Source organism: Anastrepha obliqua, chromosome 2, assembly GCF_027943255.1.
Source record: "Anastrepha obliqua isolate idAnaObli1 chromosome 2, idAnaObli1_1.0, whole genome shotgun sequence".
NCBI lineage: Eukaryota > Metazoa > Arthropoda > Insecta > Diptera > Tephritidae > Anastrepha > Anastrepha obliqua.
In genome coordinates this window covers 36,037,551-36,065,539 of record NC_072893.1, presented here as the reverse complement: position 1 = coordinate 36,065,539, position 27,989 = coordinate 36,037,551, and the positions used below count along the sequence as shown (strand labels likewise).

Below are 27,989 nucleotides of genomic sequence, written 5' to 3'. Positions count from 1 at the left end.
TTTTTAGTCGCCAAAACTTTGCCTTGAATGCTGGCACTGCTTCTTGATCAGAAGACAGTTTTTCACCGCAAATTTTCAACAATCTAATTCCAAATCTAGCCTTGAATCCATTTAGCCAGCCCGAACTTGCGTTAAAGCCACTTCCATTTCCATAAATTTTTGCATGGAGTTCTTTAGCTTTTTCTTTAATAAGGTTTCCAGATATTGGAATATATCGACTTCTTTGAGTGATGAACCATTTATATAGCTTAATTTCCATATTAGCAAACTCACCCTTCTTGAGAGACTTCCGTTTAATGCTGCACGCTGTCGATGCTTTTAAATCTTTCTTTTGCCATTTTTTATACGTGATATGATCGATTTGGTAACACCATATTGATAAGCCAATGATTTTAATGTAAACCCTTTATCGAGCTTTTGTATAATTTCATATTTTGTTTTGAGGGGTAAAAACCTTTTCGCTTTCATAGTTAACTAGCAAAAGTAAATCACTATCTTATTTCGCACAATTGTTTCAACGCACTGAACCGAACTAAATAGCTTTACACTGGACAATGTACACAATATACATATATGTATATGTATATACCAATCATATACGCATTCTAACATAACTGTAAAATAACTGAAATTGCATAAAAATTTTGAGGTTCCTTCTACTCGGTACTTATTAGATTGAAGGTTCCCTCTACAGAGTACTCAATGTAAGAATTTTTGTGGTCCCCTCAACCGAGTAGTTCCCTCAATCCGGGGTTCCCTCAACCGCGAGTCTAATGTTTTTCACATTTTTCATCTAAAAATAATCGCACATTTTTTATTTGTATAAATGAAATTTAATTGTATATGTATTAGTTAGTATTAGTAAATATTACAATAGTTAGTGTTAAAATAATTCGTTGACCTATTTTTACGCTTACAATCGAAGGATGATCAATATTATTTCAGTTTGAACAATATTCTTAAAATCGCTCATCAATAAAATGAGTATCTAAAAAATTTAGATTAATTTTTCATTACTTCAGCAAGTGCGCCTAGGGCTTATTACGTAGAAAAAGCAATAACAAAGAACTATTACAGATTTGATTTGCATGTTTTGTTTTTACAATTATAAAACTTACGTAAATGTTTAACATTGTGATAAAAATTCAATTTGGGGAATGCTTTGGGTTGGCAAAAAATAATTTCGCTATCGATCATTACATTATTAGGCATACATATAATACATACATATGTGTGTGTGTGTATACTAAGTCTAAATGGTTTTAATTTCTTGTCTTTTCAATTACATACCACATTTGTTTTGAATTGGTTAGTATAAAAACAAAAATCAAAAGAGCTCAACTTTACAAAATGTATAAGTACGAAATATTATTTGTAATTATTTACATAAGTAATACTGCCAAGAATATATTTAAAATTATTGTAGAATGTTTACAAAATAAACAGTTCACAATGCAATAAATGGGAATTTTACTACTTAATGTCACATTGGTTGGCTCTGCAGAAAACAACAGCGGTAGAATAGCAAAACGAGAATCAACCTACACTTTAAGTACTTAAATTAATGCCCAAAGAGATAATTGAACCATATGTGTTTACGTTCATATACAGAACGGCTGGCAAAAAAAATTTAAATATGTTTTATCTATGGCTTTTTTGCTAATATTAAGTTTTTTTTTTTGTTTTACTTTTCAAGTTTTCAGTTTTTCCTCTTTTCAATTTTCACAATGGAAGTATAAACTTTAGTGCAAGGCAAGCAGTCAACGCCTTTCAGCATTTAAACAATTATTAAAATTGACGTTGCTTTTAGCACAGCGGTGTGTGTGTGTGTGAGTGAATTTATAACTTCTTCGTGCCGTCAATATCGATGCTAAGATCCTGCATTGAACCACGCGGCTGTAGTAAACTGCGCTTTTCAGGATCTTTGGTTTTCTTCGGTTTCGGGCGATTGGTTTTCGTATAACGATTAATAACACCATCCGGTTCGTCCATCATGCGCAATATTTGTGTTTGATCGGATGAATCGATTGGTGCAATGGAAATATCACGAACGGCACGGAATTTACCACAATTATTGAGATGTTCATTCTCCAAGCGGAAGAAGTTCCAAACGAAGCGTCTATTTAGGGATAGCAATTAGCGATGTTAATTAGAAATTATGCGTGCAAATACCTAAAAACTTCCGAAATGCCTGTAATGGACGTCATCACATCACTGCTAACTATTTTCATTTCAGTCAAGTAAAATGATAAGGCCCAAAGGAAGCGCAGCACCAAATCTTCGATGATGGCAAAGTAGTAAAATCCCTAGGCGAGTTAAAAAAAGATTGAATTATTTGAATATTTTTGTCAATTTACTATTTGCACTCACTGTTGAGTAGACAATCTCCTCGCGCAAAAATGTGTTCTCGCCCGCATTCTTATCGAATAGACCCCAATCCATTTTAATATCCCAAGTGTAGGCGTAACAGGAAGAGATGATAGAAGCAATAATCCACAACCAAGTGAAGGGGTTATCGAACGTGCTGGCGTAGTATCCTGTTCAAATTGTAAGAAATATTCTTAGTTAAGATATGATACAAAAGTGATTGAGAGAGAGTTTCAATATCGCAACTGAGGGAAAAGCATAGATCCATAATCGAGGAGTCACCCATCATTACGAGTTGAATCAAATCAATCATTTAAATTTAATTATTATTTTGAGATTTTAAAATTTACGATCAATCACTACCCAGGCGAATCTATTGGGTTGGCAACAATGTAATTGCGGATTTCACTCACAGATGGCTTCAGTTGAATTTTAAGGTTTGCAGACGTAGTTCACATGTAAAACAAATTTTGTTATTTGATAGTTGGTAATTCAGCAGTCAATCAATAAAAAACGTTTTTTGATCGGTTGCGTGGTTTTTGTTTGGAGTTGGTTGAAAAATGGAAAATCAAAAGGAACATTTTCGTCATATTTTGCTTTTTTATTATCTCATAAAAAGTTATGTGCTGTTTATGGTGACGAAGCCTTAAAAAAAACGGTTTGCCAAATTTTATTCTGGTGATTTTTCACTCAAAGATGAACAACGCGCTGGTCGTCCAGTTGAAATGCATGGCGACCTAATCAAAGCAATAACCGATTCGTATCGTCACAGTACAACACGTGAGACTGCAGAGAAGCTTCATGTATCACATAAATGCATCGGAAATCATTTAAACAACTTTGTTCAAAAACTCGATACATGGGTTCTTCACGAACTGAAAGAAACGCATTAAACGCAACGCATTAACAGCTGTGATTTGCTAAAGAAACGTAATGAAAATGATCCATTTTTAAAACGACTGATAACTGGCGATGAAAAATGGGTTGCTTACAACAATATCAAGGCCAGGTGAACCAACTCAAACAACATCAGAGCTGATATTCATCAAAAGAAGGTTTTGTTATCAGTTTTGTGGGATTACAAAGAATTTGACTACTTTGAACTCTTACCACCCAACCGAACGATCGGCTCTGATGTCTACATTGAACAACTAACGAAATTAGACAACGGAGTTGAAAAAAAAAACCCGAACTGACAAATCGAAAAAGTATTGTATTCCATCATCACAATGCAAGGCCACACACATCTTTGGCCACTCGGCAAAAATTATTGGAGCTTGGTTGGGTTGTTTTGCCACATCCACCACATAGTCCTGACCTTGCATCATCTGATTACTTTTTGTTTCGATCTTTACAAAACTCCTTTAATGGTAAAAATTTCAATAATGATGATGATGCCAAATCGTACCTGATTCAGTTTTTTTGGGAAATTCGGCGATTCAGCCTATCACATGCATAACCATTTCCCATGCATTCACACACTCGTCCAATCAGTGCTTGTTCAGATGGCATCGAAGTGTTATTGGCTGATTATTTTCGTATAGCACTAACACAAGCTAAATTTTGTTACACACATCCCGAATGACGTTGGCCCATCAGCTGAATGTTTGCAAAGTGGATTGCTCTAAATTTTTGGGAGAGTTTGACGGGGGCGGTGGTGACGGTGGAGGTGTTATCTGAGTGACACAGCCCAGACCCAATTAGCACTAAGATGCCATTTTGATACAACCCTTGTAAAACCACTGATTTTTATTAGTCAAACCATCTTGATTTGAATATGAATCTGCCTATGTCGTCTATTTTCCTTTCTGTAATTTCTTTCAAGTTAACAATTGAGAATCTCCCAGCATTCTATGTCGTAGAGCACCCATACTTAGGCATTCACACAGTTAGTGAAATACTGTTTCCTTAGATTCTTCTTGATTGCAGCTTCTGCATCTATCGTTGTTCGGCCACCCCATCTTCGTGGAATGGTCTCCCAAAGGCCAGTGGGCCGGTTATTATTGGCATAATTCTGAATATGTCTGCTCGTGGCGTACTCAACAACTCGTCAGTACTGAATTTGTTGTTTAGTTATTTTGCAGGTATCCATCTGACAACGGCCTGATTCTAGAAAAGTGAGAATATCTGCCTTTTGCGCACGCCTTGGGGACAGCCTATTTCTACTACTTCGGATTCATTATAGAGTGTCCCCTGTGTTGCTAGTTAATCAGCTTCTCATTTCCTTCCATGTTCCTGTGGCCAGGTACCCAGATGAGAGTGATGTGTGTATAGTGCGCACTAAAGCTTTAAGTTCTTCTTTTCATTGTCTGACAATTTTTGAATTTGTTATAGGTGACTTTAAAGCTAAGATGGCTGCTTAACTATCTGGAAAAATGCATACTTCCGATAGTTTTCCACAATTCCAATTCCCCAGGCGAAAACACTTGAAAGTTTAGAGGTCTTTCGACTATACACCGGTGCCACGGTCCATCTAGGATTCGTCTGAATACAGTGCAGTTGTCTCAAATCCCATTCCTTTCACGTGGGGAAATTGTTTTTAAACTCTAATTTAAAGTCTAGGGTAGTGATGGTAAAATCTGTTGAGTATCTAGTGAACCTTTGGCTGTCTAAATAACACTATGACCAAGCATCCTAGCATTCCAAAAACTTCTTTTCTTCTTTTATTCTGAAGGCCATATTCGTTGCTGTTAGTCGTAGTTGTAAGTCTATTGGAAGCAGACAGACCATGACATTAAATGCTTCTGTTGGTCATGACTTCATAACTCCAGTTATTCCTGCGCAGGCTGCTACGGTTTTTAGCCGCCTAACGTTGTACGGTTTATTTAATGCAGGCGACCTACTAATGCTCCGTATGATATAATCGGTCTTACAAAATGTGAGTTTAGGCTTTGAACCCTAAGTTTTACTGATAACCCTTTTGCAAGTGTACTAAGCTACATAAGCTTTTTCTACATTGTGCCTCCAGTTAAGCATCAAAAAGTTTGAAACTTTGATATTTAAATGGTTTTTATAGGAGAATGAACGATATTTTCATTAGAAAAAATATTAAAATTAAATGAGAAACAAGTAAAGTATCGAAACTTGTCAATAAGTGTCTGTGCCATAGTTATTTAACCAAGGCGAATTTATTAAAGGTGGTGTTGGTAAATCAGCTGATTTGTTTTTTTTTTTTTTTTCTTTTCTTCCACATGGACACGGGCTGTCAGCTCAGAATGAAGCAAGGCGAATTCATTATTAGTTTTGTAGTTTCCCAATACTTCGCTTTGACAATCAAACGTACAAAATATTGTTGTTGGTCTAGAGCCAGCATCTTTAAAGAATGCGCATTGTATTTAATTGATTTTTTTTATTGCAAATAATGATTATTTTCGGTCGAAAATTCGCGTCTAAAAATAATAATTTAATACTCACTATTATTGAAACTCCTCAGCGTTGCGAATATCACCACAGCAAAAGTGCTCGAATACTTTCCAGCATTGACCAAGTGCGGAAATGCCTCACGACTATCCCGATAACGCCGCAAACATTGCGCAAAACGGAACCACGCCGGCAGGCAATTAAATATCGGACGTATAAGAAAATCTTTTTCCATGCATGCAGTAGCATCTTGCGCCTCAAACCAATTGCCATTGGTGAAATAGAAACACACCAGATACTCGAAATCCAGCAATGCCGTGGCGAGTGAATTCAATTGATCGCCCAGCCAGAAATCGGCAAAACCGACATGGAAAAAGGGCGCCGCTACCATGCGGCCCTAGGAAACAAAGTGATGTAAATTTATGGAGATACTTATTAGCAGAAATACTATTATGACTCACGGTTATGCGCAACAACCAGAAACGTGCGTCGTGATGGAATACATGAAACGGATTTACCAAGAATGCCACCATTACAATTGTCAATGTCAACGGATTAATGAAGGCCGGTATGCTTAGACTGGCGCTGTATAAAAAGCTTAACATACTCAGTGTCCAAATAACGCCAAATATAGCAGATAATTCCATTAGGTGTTGTTCGGAGAGATGATTACGCGGATCTAATTCGAAGATGAGCACATGATTAACGCCCGACGAACGCCAACCGTATATATTGACGCCAATGAGGAAAATAAATTCAATGATGAGTAGCGGACCGCGATAAAGACGAAACGTGACCTTGAGATTTTCGCCGCTGATGTCGTGGAAAATCGCTGAAATGAAAGTAAAAAAATTACATTCACACAAAAGTGAAAAATTTAATACATTTGAAATTTTTAATGAAAGAAGAAAATGCGCGAATAAAAATCATGAAATGAAAAACTCGCTTAAGAGTCAACAAATTACTCTTAAACATAGTTGAGCAGCTATTTTTGCTTGGATGCTATCATGCAGATAATTCAATAGGCACCTGCTGCAAGCGCACCTACCTCCCGGGCAAGTCAGTAGATATATTTAACACTTGGGCACTCGAGAATATTTATAAGACCAATGTGATACCAGTACAACTACCAGGTATTTCAAGTGCGAGTTTATTTTTCAGATGTGCATGGTTTTGACAGCTGTCACAATTCGATAAACTCTCTTCCAGAATTTCAGAGCAAATTTACAATTTCTTAACATAAGCTCAATTTTGCTCGAAAACTTTATAAAAATAATTAAAAACTACTACGAAAAGTCGACCAGAGATAGGAATAAAAATTGTACGAGGTGTGTTCAAAAAGCATCGCGAATTTTGAATTCTCTCTGGTTACGTATATTCGAATTTCGATTTTTTTGTGGCGATATGTTGGTACTCATGTCTCTCACTCATGCCGACGAGTTCGGCCATTTTGAATGTTCAGTTAATTGTTGACAGCTGCTTTGCTTGCACGTGTTTCGGCGTGTCGGACGCCCGAGCACTTCAACAACAGACGAAAAAATTGATGAAGTGAAGAAAATGGTATTGGCCAATCATCGTATCACCGTTAGAGAAGTTGCTGAGGACCTAGACTTATCGATTGGCTAATGGCACGATTTTTTTTCAATGATTTGGGCATGAGACGGGTCGCCGCAAAATTCGTACCAAAACTGCTCAATTTCGACCAAAAGCAGCATCGCATGAGCATTGCTAATGAGTTGTTGGACTCTGTCCTCGAGGAGGAGCTGAACAAGATAAAAAAAAATGATTTTTTGAAGTGCTTCGAAGATTGGAAAAAACGTTGACACAAGTGCATAATATCTCATGGGGACTACTTTGAAGGGGACAAAATAGATATTAATGAATAAATAAATAATTTTTGATAAAATACAAAATTCGCGACTCTTTTTGAGCACACCTCGTATATTGAATTTGATAAGTAAATGCAGAAAAAAAGTTGTGCATCGTCAATATCGTTATTTTATAGTCACACCTCGTATATCACATATATAGTCTAGGAAACTTATAAAAACAGTCACTTTAAGGGTCATTAAAATGTTAATAGAAATCAATTGAAATTCACTACTCAAGGGAACTCTTGCGGTATCATAATTGTTTATTTTGTTGTTCGCCGTCAAATTGCAAATATTCTTAACTTCAAGTCGGCATTGGATTCAATAATATTGTGGCATCATAAAATAGCGCCCCAGCTGTTTCTGTCTTGCGCTCGCTGGTGCGAGTTAGAGATCTCGAGAGTTGACAGGTCGTGCAGCACTTGGTCTTTCCAGCGCAAATGTGGTCTTCCTCTAATCCAGGTAGGTGAAATGCTTGAATTACCACTCTGTCACTCTCCAAGTAGCACTAAAGCCCCGTTTACAGCCAACCAGAGCTATTGATGTGATGGAGAAGATTGATGGGACTTAGAGTGGAGCACTTCCCCAGGCTGTCGAAAGAAGGAGCACACAGTGGTCTTAAGCGCCTAGCAACCAAACCCGGGCATTTACAGAGAAAGTGCTCAACAATCTCCTTCTCTGAAAGGTCCCCAGAGCTTCTGCAAGATTAAATGGTAAACCTAGCTTTTCCGTGTGTGTGCCGATCGTCCAATTACCGGTAAACACAGCTACGAGTTTGGAAATTGAATGGCGTGGAATCCCCAAGAATTTTTGTGTCCTCCGTTTATTGTATTGGGGCCAAAAAGTTTTCGAAATAGCACATAAAGAAATGGAGGTTCATCTCTTCTGGATTTTTCGTAAGAAATAAATTGCGTAATTCCCCTTTAACAACAGTCAGGGGAATGCCGATAGCCGGGTAAGAGGTTTCTGAGACCAAGCTCATCGCAAGCTCATCGGCAATTTCATTTCCCTCTATGTTCCTATGACCTGGAACTCATATCAGAGAAATTTTACCTGCACACTCAAGAGATTTGAGCTCGCCCTTACAGGAGTCGACTTTTACCTGAAAAACATTAGCAGTATTCGGCAGTTTTAAATAAGATACATTGGCTAATTTCAAGAAAACCCCTGCTCTGACTCCCGACTCGATATTGGAAAACCGTAAGTGAAGCCAGAGATACAGATTTTCCACTCATTCTAGTCCTGCCTACTCGGAAAGATTGCCCTGGCACAATCCTCAAGTTCTGATCAAAATCTTCATAAACCACGTTGGCATAGATCTGACTGTCGTGCGAACGTTTACTACATATGACTGTTGTTTTTGTGGTTGGTGTTGTTGCTGCAGCCGTACAGAGCTCTTTCTTAGTAGGAGTGACATAAAGTACTGACATGCTACTAAAGTACTAGCGGAGAAGGTTGAGACAATTTGCAGCCGGAAGAAAGGCACACACGCTCAGTCCAGCCCAGCTCTATTTTAAGTTTAATAAGAGAACTGGGTACGGAAGAGGTACTGTGATGAGTAGAAGGGACAAAAGACCAGGAGGTCGCAGTGTAAACCCCCAAAAAATCTAAAATCTAAAGTACTAACAGCAGGGCCATCTAGCGGTAGTACAATAAAAAGTGTTATTTCGACGGAGTCGTACCAAAAGTGGAATAGTCGTTATTCCCTACCATTCAACTATTTTATTTGTAACCTCCATTTACTTACTACGCATTATTCGTGATTACCGGCGCAGTTAATTCTGATTAAAATTATAGTGTAACAGATGGTTATTATACGGATTAGTGAACAGCTGATTTGCTTATGGGATAGTTTTGTCAGTAAAAAATGGACCGCATGCAACAAATATGGGTTTTAATTGCTCTGCTACTAAGAAATAATTATTTATTAAAAAAATATTAAATTGTAGTTTCTCAAACTGTTCCGCAATATCAAAACAATTAATGAAATTTCGAACGTGTTAGTGCAAACTGGCATTGCATCCAGTTTTTCTTGTTCTTCTCTTTACAAGTTTTATCATTTTTCATTTACAAAGATATTAACTGGCCTTCTTCGGCAATATTGCCATCGAAAGTTCTTCTAATCAATCCTTGTTGTCAATCCACATTAGTATGGGTTCCTGGCCATCGCGCCATTGAGTCTAACTGCAGAGCCGATGAACTAGCGAGGCTCGGCACCAAATTGACCGATGAGTACATAGACAATGACATAGGCATACCCTTACAAACATGTAAGTTACTTATCCTTTAAGAAATCGTAAAGAAAGCAAACGAAAGATGGCGTAATGAAGCCACCTGCAAAATCGCCCGTCAACTGTGGCCGACTCTCAATGTTAAATGCACAGAATCTTTGCTAAGCCAAAATAAGCACAGCCTTAGCACACTGATTTCAGTCATAACGGAACATTGTCTGTCATGCACATGACTTCTGTAGAAGTTGTTTTGATGAGTAAGAGGAAGAGACAATCTTGCACCTTCTGTGCCATTGTCCTGCTCTATCCAGACGGAGATTTGCTATTCTAGGCCGACAATTTTTTAACGAATTGGAAGATCTCAGTTCTGCAGAAATAGTAGATATTCTAAAATTTTTGAAAAACACACACTGGTTTTAGGAGAAATAAGGAAAGCTCCCCACGCGGCATCACAATGGGCTATGAGCCTGAGTATGTCCCACAGGACAACCGCTTCAACCTAATCTAGCTTAACCTAACCTAGTTGCACTTAATTACTGAGATAATTCCGAATTGAGTTGTTAACCCCGATTAACGTCACCGTCTGTCTAGGCTATAAGAAAGCCCTAACAGTGGATCGACTCTACCGGTACGACCCCGAGTTATTTCCTTGTAAGACTGGCACAGCACCAGCGCTCCTCAAAAACGGATGGAAAATATTTAATTGCTATAAAGACTCACAACAACAACAACTACAATTACTAACCCTGATGTTAGGTGAAGAAAAAAGTTCTCAAAGTTTTGCCGCATTATTTTGACAATGCAATTAACATTTCCATAATTATTAGTATGCAAATGATTCCAAACAGTTTTGTGACTCATTTTCAATTCCTGTTCAATGGAATAAGTGCACACACGCGCATTCAACGAATGCCCTAACAAAACAGAAGCAGCAGTGATTCCAGCTTTGCAGTTGCATTCGATGCTATATTGAGTACATAAACAGAAAAAAAATTGTTTGGCCGCCTGCTCTTATTTTGCGACTTGATGTTAGTGCTACTGAAAAATGCACCGTTTTCCTTTTTATCTTTACCTCTGTTTTTGAGAGCTGAAAGACATTTTTTAAAGCGTAATCTTAACTTTAAATTATATTTACAAGGTGAACGATATGTAGTGTTACCAACTTCACACTGCTTGTATCTGTAAAACAGCTCATGACATCAACGTCAAAATTGTTCTAATGACAGTTCAATATATTGTTTATAAGCCATCAAAAGCATTTGCATCTCAGTTTTCTTGATTTTTTTTTCTGCATTCGACGCATATTGAAAAATGAGCACAAGGTCAAGGTTTACAAGGTCCAAAAAGCACACGATCTTCCACCCCAGCAAAAAAAAGTTCGGTGCAAAAGAGCAAAGGGGTTGTTGCGATTGCACGAACGTGGCGAATTTACTAACATTGTGTTTTCTGATGAAAAAAAATTCCCAATTGAGTAGTTCATAAACACTCAAAACGATCATGTTTACTTGACCGAACGCCCATACGAGAATTTGAGCCTACGTATGACCACTCGAAGCAATTTCCCATCGCAAGTAATGGTTTGGGCCGCTGAGCCTGGTGTCAAAGTGAATGCGACTTATTATCGGGAAAATGTTTTAGAAGCTGCTTTAGAGCCGTGGGCACGCAAACATTTCGGTCGTAGACCATGGACGTTCCAACAGGACTCGGCACCGCCTCATAAAGCTCGTGTAAACCCAGAATGGTTAAAAAATCATGTTCCACACTTCACTTCGTCCACACAATGGCTTTCGAATTCGCCAGACGCAAATCCGATGGACTTTTCCATCTGATCCATTTTGGAGAGCAAGGTGAGGACTAAAAAATATGCCAGTATGGATGCGCTGAAAAAAGCGATTATACGAAAATGGGCCAAAATACCTCAAGATCACATTCGTGCAGCATGCAACTCATTTTTTGACCGTTTGAAGGCTAATGGTGGTCATATCGAGCTAAAGTGAATATATGTTAAAATTGTAAACATTATTGAACAATTTTGTCTTTGAAATCAATAAAAACCAATTTCACACAACAAAGTTATGGTGTTTTGAATAGGTAACACTTCATATCGTTCACCCGACCCACAAAAGCGTCAATTTTGGGTGTTTGTCCGAGCTCCAATTTATGGTGTACATATTGATATTTTCTCAACTTTTAATTACCGCCGTATTTTATGGTCCGATACAAAGTATATGGAGTGAGATATGGCTCACTAAAGATAGGCAGCGAAAAGCATTTCAAACTTATTACGTCACCTTTCTTTCATTTTTTCTACCCAGAAAATTTCAAAATCAAACAAATCATAAAAAATTCTCCCAACTCACCCGACAATATCACAACCACGGCAAGCACAATAAAACTGCCCGAAAAAAGCCCAACTTTAAAAGTAGTCCACGGACTCTGTTGTTCACCAAGTGGCGGTACACGTAAACGTTTCATGGCGCGCGTACGATCGCCGCCCTCCAACTCAGTCGTTACGGTGGTCTCAGTTTCATTGATGATATTGTCGATATCTTTGTTGATGAAAAAGTGTGAAGATTCCACATATTCCTGACGCCACTTGGCACCGGTATCGACGCGCAGTAGCTGTAAGCAAACACAATTGCAAAAGATGATTGATTAGCTTTTCTTATTTGGCAGCGATTACACGAAATGCTTACCTTATCATGTTTCTTGAGAATTTTGCGAAATCCTGTATGATTTAAATTTTGATAGTTCTGCAGCAAAATCAAACTCAAGTAAAATTCGCTGAAAGCCAACTTCAATTCTGCGGCTTTACGATGCGGCAAACCAGGCTTTTTCAATGATTTCGACTTTTTCGCCGAACGTTCGGACTCTTCGATGCAGGTCTTCAGCTCGGCATTGAGTGTGGCGAATTTACGTGTCGCTTCGGCTAATTTTTCCGAATAGAATGTGTTGATCTTTTTCAATTCCTTATCGCAATAATGAAAAAAATTCTCATCGAAATTGGCAAAATGTCGCTTAAGCACTTCATCTTCAACGCTGTCGACAGAGGGCGCTTCTTCGACGGCCATATAAAGCATGGCCTTCATTTCCTGAAATATTCAAATGAAAATATTACATGAAATATATGCTTTCAAATGCTTTCAAATAAGCAATAAATACCTCATAATTAATGTATTGTTTGCGCCATTCCGGCGTTATATGCGCCGATAGGTGTTCGGCGAATTTCATCTTGTCTGCTCAATGGTCCGCTGCTGTAGAGGGAAAGAAATCGAATTAAAATTAATTGCGTTCAAAAACAGGTGTTTGTAGGAGTGAATTTGAAAACGAGACGCAAGTAAAAATTTGTAAAAAAAATTGTTTCTATTATATCTGCTTTTATCTAAAATACTTAAGTTCTGCCGCGTCGCCATCAATCAAATAATTTGTATGCAAGCTTGTCTGCACTTCACCACAAGATTTTGATAAATTATGATTAATCATAGTACAACCAGCCCCCTCACACATACCTACATGCACACGTGTATGTATAGGCGAAAATTTACACATCAATTTCCCTCGAGTTTTCATTAAAAAAATGTCAATGTCACAAATCACGCGCGTTGTTTGATCAATCGTCGTTACGTCTCGTCTCACCCAAACCTGCTGGTAAACAAAAATAACCCATTTGTAATAACATAAGTACATACAAATATAACAAAAGCAGCAGCAAATTATACGACGATTGATTGGGATTTATGAAGACACAGACAGCGGTGTGCGCTGACATAGAGCCGGTTTGGGTCAAAGTTTTCAACGTAACATGCTTTGCAAACCGTTTAAATTAAACTTTAGTTTTCTTTTTCTTATTTTGAAAGAGTGCTAAAATTTCAGAAATTTTAGGGAATTAATATTTGGAAAAATAAATAAATGAGTAGGAGTAGTCAGAGGGCCAAAAACAAGCTGATTTTCATTTTTTTTGTTTTTTGCTAGTCAATTGCTTTATTTTATAAAAATAAAAACATAGCATTAATACATCATATTTCGACTTGACTTTAGCAAAATTTCAAAACAAAAATTAATAATTACATATAAAAGTTTACGCTATTTGTGTGGAGCCCGTTTCTCCAGAAGTCCTTTGCGGTGATCATCACAAGTCCTTGAAGATTCATCTAAATTCAATCGGCCAAGAGAAATTAATTTTATTAATAGATAATCTTGTTGCTGATCGAAGCTTTTTTTTCAAAATTAACAATTATGCGGCCTCAGGAAATATTTTTCAGATTTTCGAGAAAAAACCGACAGTTAATTATTTAAAAAAAATCGAAATTTTGAAAAAAAATGCCTTCGATCAGGCACGAATTTTTTATGTTTTTCAAAAGCAGTATACATTTTATTGAAATCTACCAAGCGGGTAGATTCCGCACGCTCCTAACCATCCCAGCACCATCTCTCCCCGCCCTCTCCCTGTATCCCATCGGTCTTTCTCTCCCGCCTCACCCCTCCATAATGGCATCACAAAGGACGAATCTTTCTTCGTCCAAGTGTGCCCATTCCCTGGGCAACCATATCAACCTAACCTAACCTACCAAGCGGGTTTTAAGTTAACAGTGATCACCAATTCAAAAAACATAGTTTTGAGAAAAACGTATTTAAAGTTTTGCTATCGATTTATGTAGAGCCCCGAGTACCCTTTGTTAATTGTTGAATAACTCGAAAAGTCTTTGTCGGATTCAATTAAAATTTTCACATAATATCTTTAAGATATTATAGTTAAAGAAAATACAAAAAACAATATTTTTTTTGAAAATTCTGACTACCCCTAACACCAATATCATGTGTTATCAATGTCAATAGAAATTATATGAATTAAAATTTTTCAAGTTGGCGGCTTAGTGAAATAAAATAAAGCCAAACGTCGCGACTTTATTTCAAGAGTTTTTATTCTGGCAAATAACCTTTGTGTGCATGAATTTAAATAAAATGCAAAATACTCTGGAATTTAATTTTACCTCAATGCTTAGTGGAGTTATTTTTGATATTGCAGTATTGGAGTTATTTTTGATATTATTGACTATTTTTTTCAAATAAATCTGAGTAATAAGTTCAAATGAGCCCATTCAGTAAAAAAGCGACGCAAATGATGGTCATTTGGCTTCAATTCTTGCACGAGCTGTGTTTTATATAGGCACGTAACCCAAGGTTAATACGTAAGTCGAAGGACAAAGGCCAATACGGTGAGAACAATGATAAACCCACACTTCGACGTCTTCTTCAACACTTCGCGCTACAGCAGCAATATTCGTTTCTTTCTTTGTCTTGTTGATGGTTTTGAATCGAGAAGAGTAAAAGTAGTGCGAAAACTATCAATAACTGTACGAACTACTTGCTTACTAGGCCGATTACATCGACCGTAAAATGAACTTCGCGAAAAGATTTTTTTGTTTTTTACTTTCAAAATAAGTTTCCACAATTTCAAAGCGTTGTTCTGGCATTAAACGATTCCAGTTGACTTGCCAATCCCTACAAAATTTGCCATTCTCAGCTGTCAAACCATAGTTCTTGATATTGATAGATCTCATTCAGCTAAAAACCTGTTTTCCAACCGACTAGCCTCACCTTTAACTGACCACCTTATTAAAGGCAAAATAATCTTTATTTAATTTTACCTCAATGCTTAGTGGAGATATTTTTGATATTGCAGGCTTACGTTCTGGGCCCAGATATGGCGCGCGGTTACCAAAGCAGCGAAGCTCACGGGAATGCTAAGCAAACACCGAGCAAAAGAAGGCGGATCATGGCGGCCAAAAACTCAATAATCTTGTACGGCAGCGAAGTATAGGGAGTTGCGCTAAATTGCAAAACTAGAGGCTGTACAACGAACAGCGACACTCAGAGTTGCTTCGGCCTGCCGCGCTATCTAAGCGCGACAGTTTGTTTGATCAGCGGGGAGATAGCTGTCGACCTCATGGCCTGGGAACGAATGGATGCGTGGCGTTCCAATAAAAATACGCCACCACTATGAAACGTCGACAGGCTAAACACCTACCCTGTCAGAAAGCAAATAGATTAACGAAACCAACGCAAGACTGAGTCTTGTCGAGGCCCTATGCTCCCGAGTGGAGTGAACAAGGGAAAAGATATAAAAAATGAAGCGTCATGGGAAACTGAATCGAGTGGCAGATGGAGGGCGAAACAGTAGACAAATGGGTTCAAAGAAACTTCAGGGAAGTGAACCATTTCAGGACTCAGTTTGTCTCGGGCCACATAGCTCAATACCCATGATTTATAGGGCCAATACAGATTATATGATTTCGAAATGCATTTGGGTGAGGAAATTCCGAACAATAATCGAAGTAGAAGGGTGGAAAAGATTAATGAAACCTAGCCCCAATACGCTTAACACATTTACTGACGGCTCGAAAATGTTAGACGGAGTAGGTTCAAGGATCTATTGCGCAGAACTATGCATCAGGCAGCCGGCCAAGCTGCTTGTGATCACTGTAGTATCTTTCAAGTAGAAGCCTTTGCTGTAGGAAAGGCTGAAGAATTAGCAATCGAGCAACTCCAAAATAAATAAATATATACGTATTACAGTCAAGCAGCGATAAAACAAATAAACTCATACGAAATTTCATCTAAAAATTTTCTTAAAATCAGGGAAGCCATAGAGAGATTGGTCACAGATAGACGGCTGCACATCTATTGGGTACCCGGAGATAAGGGCATTGCAGGTGAGCTTGCCTTGTAACGGGTGATCAATCATGAGGTGCTTTTTTCAATAGTTAAAAAAAAACAAAAATGTAAATTATGTTCAAAACCTTTATTTATCATTTGAAAGGACATTCTTTGACATTTACTTTTTGAATATGACTTCATTCAAATGTTGGCCGCAACTACGCTTAAGGTGGTCCATTCTGAAGGTCCAATTTTCAATCACTCGTTCGAGCATTTCGACTGGTATGTCGTGAATAACACGCGTAATGTTGGCTTCCAGAGCTTCAGAGCTTCAGAGAGTAATGTTGGCTTCTAGACCTTGGACTTCACGAATCCCCAAAGAAAAAAGTCCAAAGGTGTGATATCACAAGATCTTGGTGGCCAACTCACAGGTCCTAAACGTGAAATCAGCTGCTCTCCGAAATGACTTCTCAATAAAGTCATTGTTTCACGAGCTGTATGGCAAGTGGCTCCGTCTTGTTGAAACCAAATGTCGTAGAGACCATTAGATTCAATTTCAGGTACCAAAGAGTCCGATATCATGGTACGGTAGCGAGCACCATTCACAGTTACGTTGCGGCCATCATCATTTTTGAAAAAATATGGACCGATGATTCCACCAGCCCATAAACCACACCAGACCGTTGTTTTCTCTGGGTGTAAAGGTAGCTCTTGAACCTGTTCTGGTTGCTCTTCATCCCAAATACGGCAATTTTGCTTATTGACGTAACCATTGAGCCAGAAATGCGCCTCATCGCTGAACAAAATTTTGCTCGAAAACAGCGGATCTTCTTCAATCTTTTCAAGAGCCCAATCAGCAAAACGGTGACGTGCAGGAAGGTCATTTGGCTTTAGTTCTTGTACGAGCTGTATTTTGTATGCTTTTAAATGAAGATCCTTCCGTAAAATTGACCAAGTTGTTCCATACGACAGTCCAAGTTGCTGAGAACGGTGCCGAATCGATTCATCGCGGTTTTCACGTACACTCTCTGCTACTGCCGCTATATTCTCAATGCTTCTTGCTGGACGTGGTCTATTCGGTCGAGAATTATCCACCAATGAATATTCGGATTCAAATTTGTTGATGGTATGTCGAATAGTGTTTAAGAAGGCAGGCCGATTATGTTGACCATAATGCGGTCTAAGCGCACGAAAAACATTTGTCACAGAACGCTGATTTTCATAATACAGTTGAACAATTTGTAGACGTTGTTGCGGTGTGAGTCTTTCCATGATGAAATGCCAAACGCTGTTCAACAAATCCACGATGACAGTTTGCCACAACTCGCGCGCGATCTGTAAAAAAAACGCAAATGAAAAAAACTCCTCTTAATTGATCACCCGTTAGATGAGGTTGCCAAGAGCCTGTTCACATGTCATTTGAACAAGAAAACGACATATTAAACCCCTTAAATACGATCAACAATGGCATCGTTTCAGACATGAAAGGACGGATAGACAGGAGATGGAATAATCTAGAACATCATGTGTGTGTACTAGCCCTGTCTAGAAAAGAAAGCAGAACTATTGTAGGTATACTGACAGGCCATAATTTGCTGGCGGCACACGCAGACAAGATAGGAATTACAAACAATAATAACTGCAGATTTTACAATGAATTGGAAGAGCGAAACTTTAGTCAGTCAGGTCAGTCAAACCAGTCAGGTCAACCTAACCTAACTTAAGCTACCATCTTTATGATGTTTCCTATTAATCTCCCGTCTTCTGACTGCAGTGCTTGACGCTTTCTATTTCTGCGTATTTCTAAAGCTATATTGAACCAACTACTAGAAGTATACGTCTAAGTATTAATTATGCGAGCCTATTAGATTTTAATGCCACTTTATCTAGCTTTAAATAAAATTGATTTACTGTGTTAAATTAGATATAGACTAAGTAAATAACAAATAAAGGAATAGTAAGGAATTGGATGGGCGGCCGCCGTAACCGAATGGGTTGGTGCGTGGCTACCATTCGGAATTCAAAGAGAACGTAGGTTCGAATTTCGGCGAAACACCAAAATTAAGAAAAAGTTGTTTCTAATAGCGGTCGCTCCTCGGCAGGCAATAGCGAACCTCCCAGTGTATTTCTGCCATGAAAAAGCTCCTCATAAAAAATATCTACTGTTTGGAGTCGGCTTGAAACTGTAGGTCCCTTCATTTGTGGAACAACATCAAGACGCGAGCCACAAATAGGAGGAGGAGCTCGGCCAAACACACAAAAATGATGTACGCGCCAAACAATATATATTCAGGGTCTCGGATTCGAAGTGTAACCAACTTCAGACCGCTCGCGCAGCTGATGCACGGGAATCAGCTGTTTGTTAGTTGGCTAAATGACAGTCCAAAGTATTGTTTACAAGCGCGCGGAAGCATTTTGCCGGGAGTAAACGCGAAAAAAGAAAATCAGTAATGGATTTTAATCGTAATAGTGTGATTTCATTATACTTGGCTGGAAAATCACAACCAGCGATTGTTCGTGAGCTCGAGCACCTTAAAGTAAATAAAGTTTTTGCTTATCGCACCATTGCTCGATACAATGATACTGGTGGCATCGCGAAACGTCATCGAGGAGGTGATCAAAAGACTGCAACGTCTCGTGAAATGCTTCAAAAAGTGAAGAAGCGGCTTGAGCGAAATCCCCGACGAAGTGCCAATCAAACGGCGAAAGAACTGAAAATATCTGACCGTAGCATCCGCCGCATACTAAACAATTATCTCAAAGTCAAGCCCAACAAGATCCAAAAGACGCATGATCTCACACCAAAGCAGCAACAAGTCAGACTTGAGAGAGCGAAAGAGTTACTTCCCTTGGCCGAAATTCCGAACATTGTGTTTTCTGATGAGAAAATTTTTCAAGTTGACCAATTTGTAAACTCCCAAAACGATAGGGTTTATTTGACCGACCGTTCATACGAGAACTTGAGTCATCGATTGGCCACCAGGAGGCAGCACCCGCCACAGGTAATGGTTTGGGCCGCTGTAACCGCAGATGGGCGTTTTCCAATCGTTATCATCGAGCCTGGCGTCTAGGTAAATGCGAAATATTATCGGGAAAGTATTCTGGAGGTTGCTTTGAAGCTGTGGGCTGACAAGCATTTCAGTGGCAAAGCATGGACGTTTCAACAGGGCGCGGCACCGTCTCACAAAGCTTGATTGAACCAAGAATGGCTAAAGAACAATGTTCCGAACTTTATAACGTCCACACAATGGCTCTCAAATTCATCAGACGCAATTCATCCGGACAAAAAGACTCACCAGTCTCGAGGCGCTGAAAAAAGTCATTGGCCACGAGTGGGCCAAAATACCTGCAAGTCACTTTCGCGCAGCTTACGATTCGTTTTTGGACCGTTTCAAGGCCATGGACAAGGCAAAAGGTGGTCATATCGAGCAAAAGTAAATTGATTCTTAATTTTGCATTATTTTCACACATTTTTTACTTTGAATTGAATAAAAGTAATTTTCCAAACTAAATTAATGGCCTTTTTAATTGGTTAAACTTCGAGTGCCGAACCCTGTATATAAGGAATTGGATGATGAAAAAAATTTAAGTAAAAACGTTAACTAATGCGAGTTTCTATTTCATCGCACACCGCTGTATGTGCATGCATATATTTTTGGGTTACTACTTTGAGCGAGTTTGTTTACCTCTCTTTTGGCCGCATTCAAATAAATCAAACTGGCTTTTATCGACAATTATTCCACGCAATTGATAATACCAATTGCATTGATTTCATTTAGATTGATGAAAACTTTGCTGGGATTACATAATAAATGTTAATCAATATCTTCAAATATAATCTCAAGTTTTAGGGAAATGATTGGTAGATACGAGTAGTTGAATGACATGAATGATGGAAAACATGTTGAACACTTGACCAATAGAAGAAAACAAATGTCGAGCATGCTCAAGCACTTTTGAACAAAAAATTATTACACATGGTTCCATGTGTCTATATCGATCAACAATGAGGGTTTTTTGCTTTCGAGACGCGTTTCACTGATTGCCCCCACATACCACAATCTTACTTATTGAAAAAGCCAGTGAACTCGAAAGGCGCCCTACGAATTTTTTTATTCCGATTTTAAAAGCTGCTCGGGTATGCATTAAATGCCAAAAATTACCTAGTGAATAAAAAAGCAGTATGGCTCATGAACTGCCCTAATGTAAGAGACTTCTCTCAATGAAAAACAGGTTTCCAAACAACAACACATACAGACTGTATAAACGTTCGAAGCTGAGATGTTGATTTCGCGGAAATGTGAAAAATTTTGCAAAGTTTAACCCTTTTAAATTTCTTAGAAATCGCCTTTGCGAAAACTTTTCAATGCTCGATATAAAATTACGCAAAGTAAACTAACCGCAAAACGCAATAGAATGTAAATTGTTGGTTTTGCCGAGTATAAAGTTGTGGTTTTGCCGAGTATCAAGTGACCCGTAGAACCTCAGCAAGACAGATTTTTTTTAGCTGATTAATTCCGTGCAAGCGCCGCATTGCGACACTCGCTTTTAGCGCGTTAGCAGGAGAAGACTGCTTTCTTGAGCAAAAACTTTGATATATTCGAGAACTAGGATTTCTGACCTCCCATTCACCACTAGTATTGGAGTAGCGTGTCGTGACTTTTGTTAGTTTCTTTTCTGAAGGGAAGGAAGTCAGATGCAGTCCTTTTATATGACTGCGCTCGGAAAGAAATTCCGTTTTTCCGTTTTGGAATTGATTAAGTCTGGTTGACCTTTTACCAAGATGAAGACATCGACTTCCCTAAACTTCACTTGCGTGTTGGAAAAGTAGTCATAGAGTCTTAGTTTTTTCTATCTTGTGTAAGCCGCTACGTACGTGAGAGCTCGCATTGTCTAGGTGAAAATTTATTCGTCATCGCCGGCTGGTTTTCCTAAATACTCTGAAAATTTCTCGCAAACAAATGGTCGTGTACCACTCAGAATTGACTGTTTTAAATTTCTCTACTAGTGCAATTGCGACATGACCAGATTTTTCGAAACACCGGCGACCATTTGATTTGGGATGCTTCTTTTGCGAACAATTTCTGTTGGATTAAGCTCGTCTTGATACACCCATACCCATACTGTCGATTGTAATTTTCTTCCCGGCTCATATGCTTAGATTCAAGATTCGTCACCTGTTACGATGTCATAGACGTGCTTTGAATACCGCGCCTGCATATTTTCTACAATTCTTTACACCAATCGACACGAGTCCTCTTTGGGCAATTGTCAAATTATGCGGTAACTAACGGGAACAGATTTTCTTGACAACCAAATCTTCATGCAATATTGAGTGTATGCTGATCCCACTAATAATCAAGGATGGCTCTATCTCGCCATATGTCACATAACAATCATCCGTTATCAATTGTAGCACAGCAACGATTGTTTCTGGCACAACTATAGTTTTTGGACAACCTTCGCGAAATGTATCCTGTAAGGATCGACGGCCACTTTGGAACTCGTTTTAAGTTGGTCAATGCACTTCTGTTTCTATAATCCACGTCGAAAATCGTAATAAATCATCGCACGAAAATCGTCACGATTAATTCCATCTTTTAAGCGAAATGAATTTTTCAGCTCATTGAGAAAAGAACAAATAAAGCTCTAAAGTAAAATCGTTATACGTAAGTTTAGTCGAAAAAATACCAAACTTTTTAATATATTAAAATTATCGAATTTCAGTGCATGACACGTAGTGTTACAAAATATAAAAGGCAACCGGCGTACTCATCAATGAGTAAGTAAATTAATAGGGGAGTAAGTCCAGGTCACAACGAACCCATTTCGTGGTCTAAGTGGCATCGCTGTCTCTGTGTACGATGCGGCTGCCAAACCTCACCTAAGTTCACTTAGAATGGCCGTTTAGCAGATATTACTTAAAGCAGCTGAAAAATATTCAAATTTTACCTAAAAGATCACAACCGACTGCGCTTTATTTGCATGTGATTGTCATGCAGGACAACTTCTCCTTGAGGATGACGAGGCAGCTGAATACATTTTATGTGAAATATTTTAGAAACTATATATAGTATATGTAAATAGTTAGACTTTCGATCGGGAAAATATCCAGCCGACCAGAGGTTTTTAACTTTCATTTCGAAGTGTTGGGGTCAAGTTTATGTAAGTACCCCCATATATCCATCCCATCCATTTCTTTTTTGCAAAAACCATATCTCCTATCGGTTCTTCTAAAAATACGTTACATCACAGTTGTGAACGCAAGGTGGTTATTGTTATTGTGTCAGCTGGAATTGACAGTGACAGTCCTTGGCCGTATATAAAATCGGGTCGTTCCGAGAACATAAAGGGTTTTCCAATAACAGGTGTTATCTATCGCTATCGAAAGGTGATTAACGAATTTTCATGGTTTTATGACCGGAATTGGATGGTATTGATTTGGATAACGTTTATTTCCAACAAGATGGCGCTACGAACCGCACAAGCAACGAAACCATTGATCTTTTACGGGAAAAGTTTCCGGAACGAGTTATCTCTCGAAGAGGTGATCACAATTGGCCACCGAGCTCTTGTGATTTAATCCCTTGTGACTTTTTTCTTTGAGGCCACGTGACAGAGAAGGTCTATGCCAACAGCCCAGCGTCGATTCAAGACCTCAAAGATGGAATTCGTGAGGCTATCGAGGACATAGGGCAGCCACTTTGCAATTCGGTTATGCAAAATTTCTTGAAAAAGATATTGTGCTGTAAACGTGGTCGTGGTGTTCATTTGCCTGATGTTATTTTCCACTATTAATGGCATACCTGCCTCTTTATATTGAAATAAAAAATCCGATCATTTATATTAAAAAATAACATTTTTCTTTGAATATCAAATCGACTATCAATCGACTGTCGTGGAAACGTCAAGGAAGGCGATTCTTAGTACCTACTGCGTTGTCTTCTAAAGTTGGCGCGCAGTGTTCATTTTAGTAACTTAGGTCCGTTGTAGATTCCAACTTGATTCGTTTACTCCACCGTTGTACTCCACCAACTACCTGCTGTAGCAGACAGTAAGCTCGCATTTAAGAAAGTGATCCAAGTACTTTTTTCAATACAGAGACATTATGAAAGATACTTGGCCTTCTTCAGAACTCTTTATCTAGACTTAGAAAATCAAATATAAAAAACTACTTTGCTGGGCTTTTCAAAACAATAAAATCTGTATTGGCGGGAAGCCAATCAAAAAACAAAATACCAAAACTGTTCCCTAAGCCTTCGACGGTGTGAAGTAAACAATTCAAACACTTATACAAACATATAAAAAAACAACACTATCTATTCAGCTCACAATGAGTGCCCTAACTAATCACACCACTTACAGGCCTTTGCTGACACAACTAAATTCACTCATAAAATTGTTGTCATGCATGATATTTAGTAAAACAAAACAAAAAATACCTTCCACTTTCAACACCTGGTTGTGACCGCAGCAAATAGTAAATAGATTTTTCTGATAGCATGTCGCACGTGATCCCATTTCGTCAATAATATTTGCAAGCAGATTACAAATATTCTCAATATCAAAGTTACAAACATACGCACAAACATGCAATGGAATTAAGCTGTAAATGGGTTAACAACAGGTGTAGCGCTGAAAGCAATTTTTTCACACAAATGTAAAAACTATTGATTAACCAGCATGAAGGGAAGAGCAGAATTACGAGTAAAAGAAAATTCAACAAAAGGGTAAATAGTATTTTAAAGTTCTTTTCAACTTTTTGGCAATTAATTTCAAAAAGGAAGCCTTACAGTCGGACTGCAATTACCAGGAATTTCTAAATAGGAAAGCTAGGTAGGTAGCCTACCTACTGAGTTAGATGGTAAGAGTACCACCACAGGTACACTGCAAGTAGTCCCAGAGTGCCGTTTTGATACTATAATGTAGACTACTACCTGCGAAAAATTACAAAACTTAAAATAAGGACAACCACACTAAGAAATCTCAAGCGCCTAGCCGCCAGACCCTGACATTTGCAAAGAAATTCGGTTATACCGAAGTTCAAACTTCTCCGGATGAGTTCCGATCACCCGGTGACCGCTGAACACCGCTATAAGTTTAGCAGCGGGATATCCCATAACTTTAAGCGTCCTACTGAGGCCAAAGATTAGGATTTCTGCATGGAGAACACAGGCACGAAATCGGGACAATTGTCTAGCGCATTTTTAAGAAAGAAATTGTGCAGTTCTCCATTAAAACGGTCAAGAGGACACGGATTTCTGAACTAAAACAGGTTCTTTCGACCCCAAACGATGACAACATACTAAGCAAATGATGCGTGTCGTCGTTTTGACGTAGAATGACGGTTTAGGATAAAAAAAGTGGTTAAATCAGTTGTTGTTGTTTGCAGCAACACTAAACCTGATTGTAAAGGTGTTGTAGGTGCCTTATAATATCCAAGGCAACCCGCGTAAAATTTTTGATCCAAAAATTTTGGATATTATCGTAATTTTTCTAAAAACGGCGGCCGCCGTAGCCGAATGGATTGGTGCGTGACTACCATTCGGAGTACGTAGGTTGGAATCTCCGTTCATGAAATACCAAAATGAAGAAAAAGTTTGTTCTATTGTTTTTTCGGAGACGGCTTAAAGCTGTAGGTCCATTTATGTGGAACAACAGCTTATTTTAAGTTTTACCATTTGCAATATCTTAAAACTGTTCTATTCTCTATTTGTTATTTTAAAAGGCAGTAGTAGCCCGAAAAATACGGAGCACAGCTTCAATCACTTACAGTAGTTTACTGGGAAAAACGAGCAGCGTGGAATGAACTTTGCTAACTGATTTTTTCCTATTTCCATTTTTCTTTTTTCTAAGAGGTCACTTTAATATCAGCGCGATATACTGCAAAGTCTACTACTTATTTATTTTATTCTTATTTTGTTTTATTTAAAAAACTTCTTTTTAATTTTTTTTTTTATAATTTTTGTGTATATTTTGTCATATTTATTTTTTTATTTCTTTTATTTTTCTATGTATTTTTTAATTTATTTTTTTTTTTCTAATTTTTTTTAATTTATTTTTTTCTATATTTTTTTTTTATTTTTTTTTTTATTTTTTTTTTATTTTTTTCATACTTTTTTATTTTATTTTATATTTTTTTATATATTTTTTATTTTTTTTTTTATATTTTTTTATTTTATTATAGTTTTTTATATTTTTTTAAATATTTTTTTATATTGTTTTTCATATTTCTTTTATATTTTTTATATTTTGTTCACCTTAATATCAGCGCGACTTACTGCAAAGTTTACTGTTTATTTTTTTATTTAAAAAGTTTTTTTTTTTAATTTAGTTTTTTTTTTTGTTTTTATAATTTTTTTCATATTTATTTTTTTCATATTTATGTTTTTTATATTTTGTTTTTATATTTATTTTTATTTTTATAATTTTTTTCATATTTATTTTTTTTTATTTTTATTTTTTTTTATATTTAGGTATTTTTTTTATATTAATTTTTTTATATACAATATTTTTTTCATATTAATTTTCTTTATATTTATTTTTTTTATATATATTTTTTTTTATATTTATTTTTTATAATTATTTATTTTTTTATATTTATTTTTTTTATGTTTTTTTTCATAAAAATATAGTTTCTATAACAACAACAAAAATATTTATTAACATATGGTTTCAAGCTTTGCATAAAATTATAAAAAGCAACAAATTTTCATCAAAATTTCAAACTTTTTAAATAAAGTTTTTAGAAAATTTCTGGATATCCAGTGATTTTTTCGAGTTAGCTCTGTGCTATTACCAATATTTTAAGCTGCAATCATATTTATATTGAGTCAGAACACAGTTTTATTCTTTTAGCTCACCATTTATTTTCCACAATTAAACAAAACTTTCACAACTTAAACAACCCACTTTTGAAAAGCGAATACCCGTTATTTAACATTACTCAAGCTGTAAAAGTAATTGCTAATTTAATAAAAAAGGTAAATCCCCAGCGCATTAAAAAAAGATTAAAATAATAAAGAACAATCAAAGAAGAAGAAGAAAGAGAAGGAAGAGGAAAAAGTTCAACTCGAAATACGCATAATTTTTAGTGCAAGAAACTAAAAAAAAAAAACACTTAATATCTACCACAATTTTTAAAAATAACTTTTAAGTTAATTGTCAGGCCAAACCCCTCAGCAGTGTCTTGCAGGAAAAACGATTGGAATGGAAAAAGTCCCGCATCGTGCTAAAAATGGAAAAGTTCGTCTTGAATACGCTCGTAAATACGAATGCGTTGATTTTTCGGTAATTTGCATGCCTAACGGTACATATTACACATTTACATTAATGATCTTAATATTTTGAAGGTTCTTTTATGCGGATGGCAGCAACTTCCATTAGTTAAGATACGGGAACAAAAACACAAAGAAAACTGTGTCGCGCAGATGAGCATCCAATTTCGCCTTAGATTTGAATAAACTTCTTTGAATCGAATGTATAACGATTAATAAAGAATAAAAATCAATACGTTGGCATGTAGAAGTGGAATGTAAAAGAAAATGCCCGCAAGTTGAGCATCACTGAGAATCTTAAATTCTATCGAGACAGTGATCCAAAACCCGTATCGCTGTTGGTAAGAATGTTGGATGCTTTACAAAGTGTCTGAAGGGAGAAAAGCGTTAGTAGCACGAACTTTGTCGTAGACTAAAATATGAGATGCAGCCGCAAATTAAACAAAAATCACGTATGTAGATAAAAGTAAAGCAATTAGGGATGACAAATGCAACTGTGTCTGCAATTAGGGGCTATCAGTTGTGTTAATTAATTTATTAAGACATGCAAATTACGTCAGTAAGCAGCTTTTCACATAAATAAACTAATGATGTGTTAATTTAAGAGCTTGCGAGGAGAAATAGCAAGATTTATATAATTTTAATCAAAACAAATAAGTTCACGGCGATAAGAGCAACGAGAAACCACATTTTCTTATCGTGATTGTAAATCGCATACTAAAGACGCATTAGATTATAATACCGAAAATTTTTCACTTAACAATATTTTGTAATTCTATGGAATATGGATATAACTGATGCTTTCCATTTAAATTCAACCGGGCTATTCGGGTCATGTTCTTCGATTTCGATGTAACTTAAATATGTTGCTCTCTGGTCAAAATAATGGGACACGTATTTTTTTGTTCGCCCGAAAAAATTTTTTTTCAAGAGTTATCGGCAATTTTGTTTTTCGCCTCAAACTCGATTTTTTTTAATTATATAAGAAAATTTTTTTTTTTAAATGCCCATAACTTAGTCAAAAATGAACCGATTTTAATAGTTTTGGGTTCAAAATGATCGTAATTACATACACAAGCGACTTCATGTAGAAACAATTGCAAAAAAGTAGTTGAAATTTTTTTATTTAGCAAAAAAGAAAAAAAATTGAAATTTTTTCGAAATTCAATATTTCAAAAAGTGTATTTTTTTTTTTTTTATAACTTTTTCCAAATCAAAAGGACATC

The 27,989-nt window shown here is 37.0% G+C and overlaps 1 protein-coding gene across 2 annotated transcripts in view; it reads right to left on the bottom strand.

Moving 5' to 3' along the window:
• Positions 1 to 798: 798 nt before the first annotated feature.
• The window catches only part of LOC129237903 (xenotropic and polytropic retrovirus receptor 1-like), a 49,877-nt gene continuing 22,686 nt past the window's right edge, over positions 799 to 27,989 (bottom strand). The window contains exons 2-9 of one of the 2 annotated variants that reach the window (XM_054872879.1): positions 12,992 to 13,083; positions 12,526 to 12,921; positions 12,190 to 12,451; positions 6,189 to 6,559; positions 5,782 to 6,124; positions 2,371 to 2,537; positions 2,173 to 2,306; positions 799 to 2,119 (exon numbers count right to left, since the gene is read on the bottom strand). In XM_054872879.1, the coding sequence (XP_054728854.1) occupies positions 1,840 to 2,119; positions 2,173 to 2,306; positions 2,371 to 2,537; positions 5,782 to 6,124; positions 6,189 to 6,559; positions 12,190 to 12,451; positions 12,526 to 12,921; positions 12,992 to 13,060 (2,022 nt within the window). In that variant the 5' untranslated portion in view covers positions 13,061 to 13,083 and the 3' untranslated portion in view covers positions 799 to 1,839. The remainder of the gene's footprint in view (positions 2,120 to 2,172; positions 2,307 to 2,370; positions 2,538 to 5,781; positions 6,125 to 6,188; positions 6,560 to 12,189; positions 12,452 to 12,525; positions 12,922 to 12,991; positions 13,084 to 27,989) is intronic. The other variant, XM_054872880.1, reaches the window with a different exon arrangement.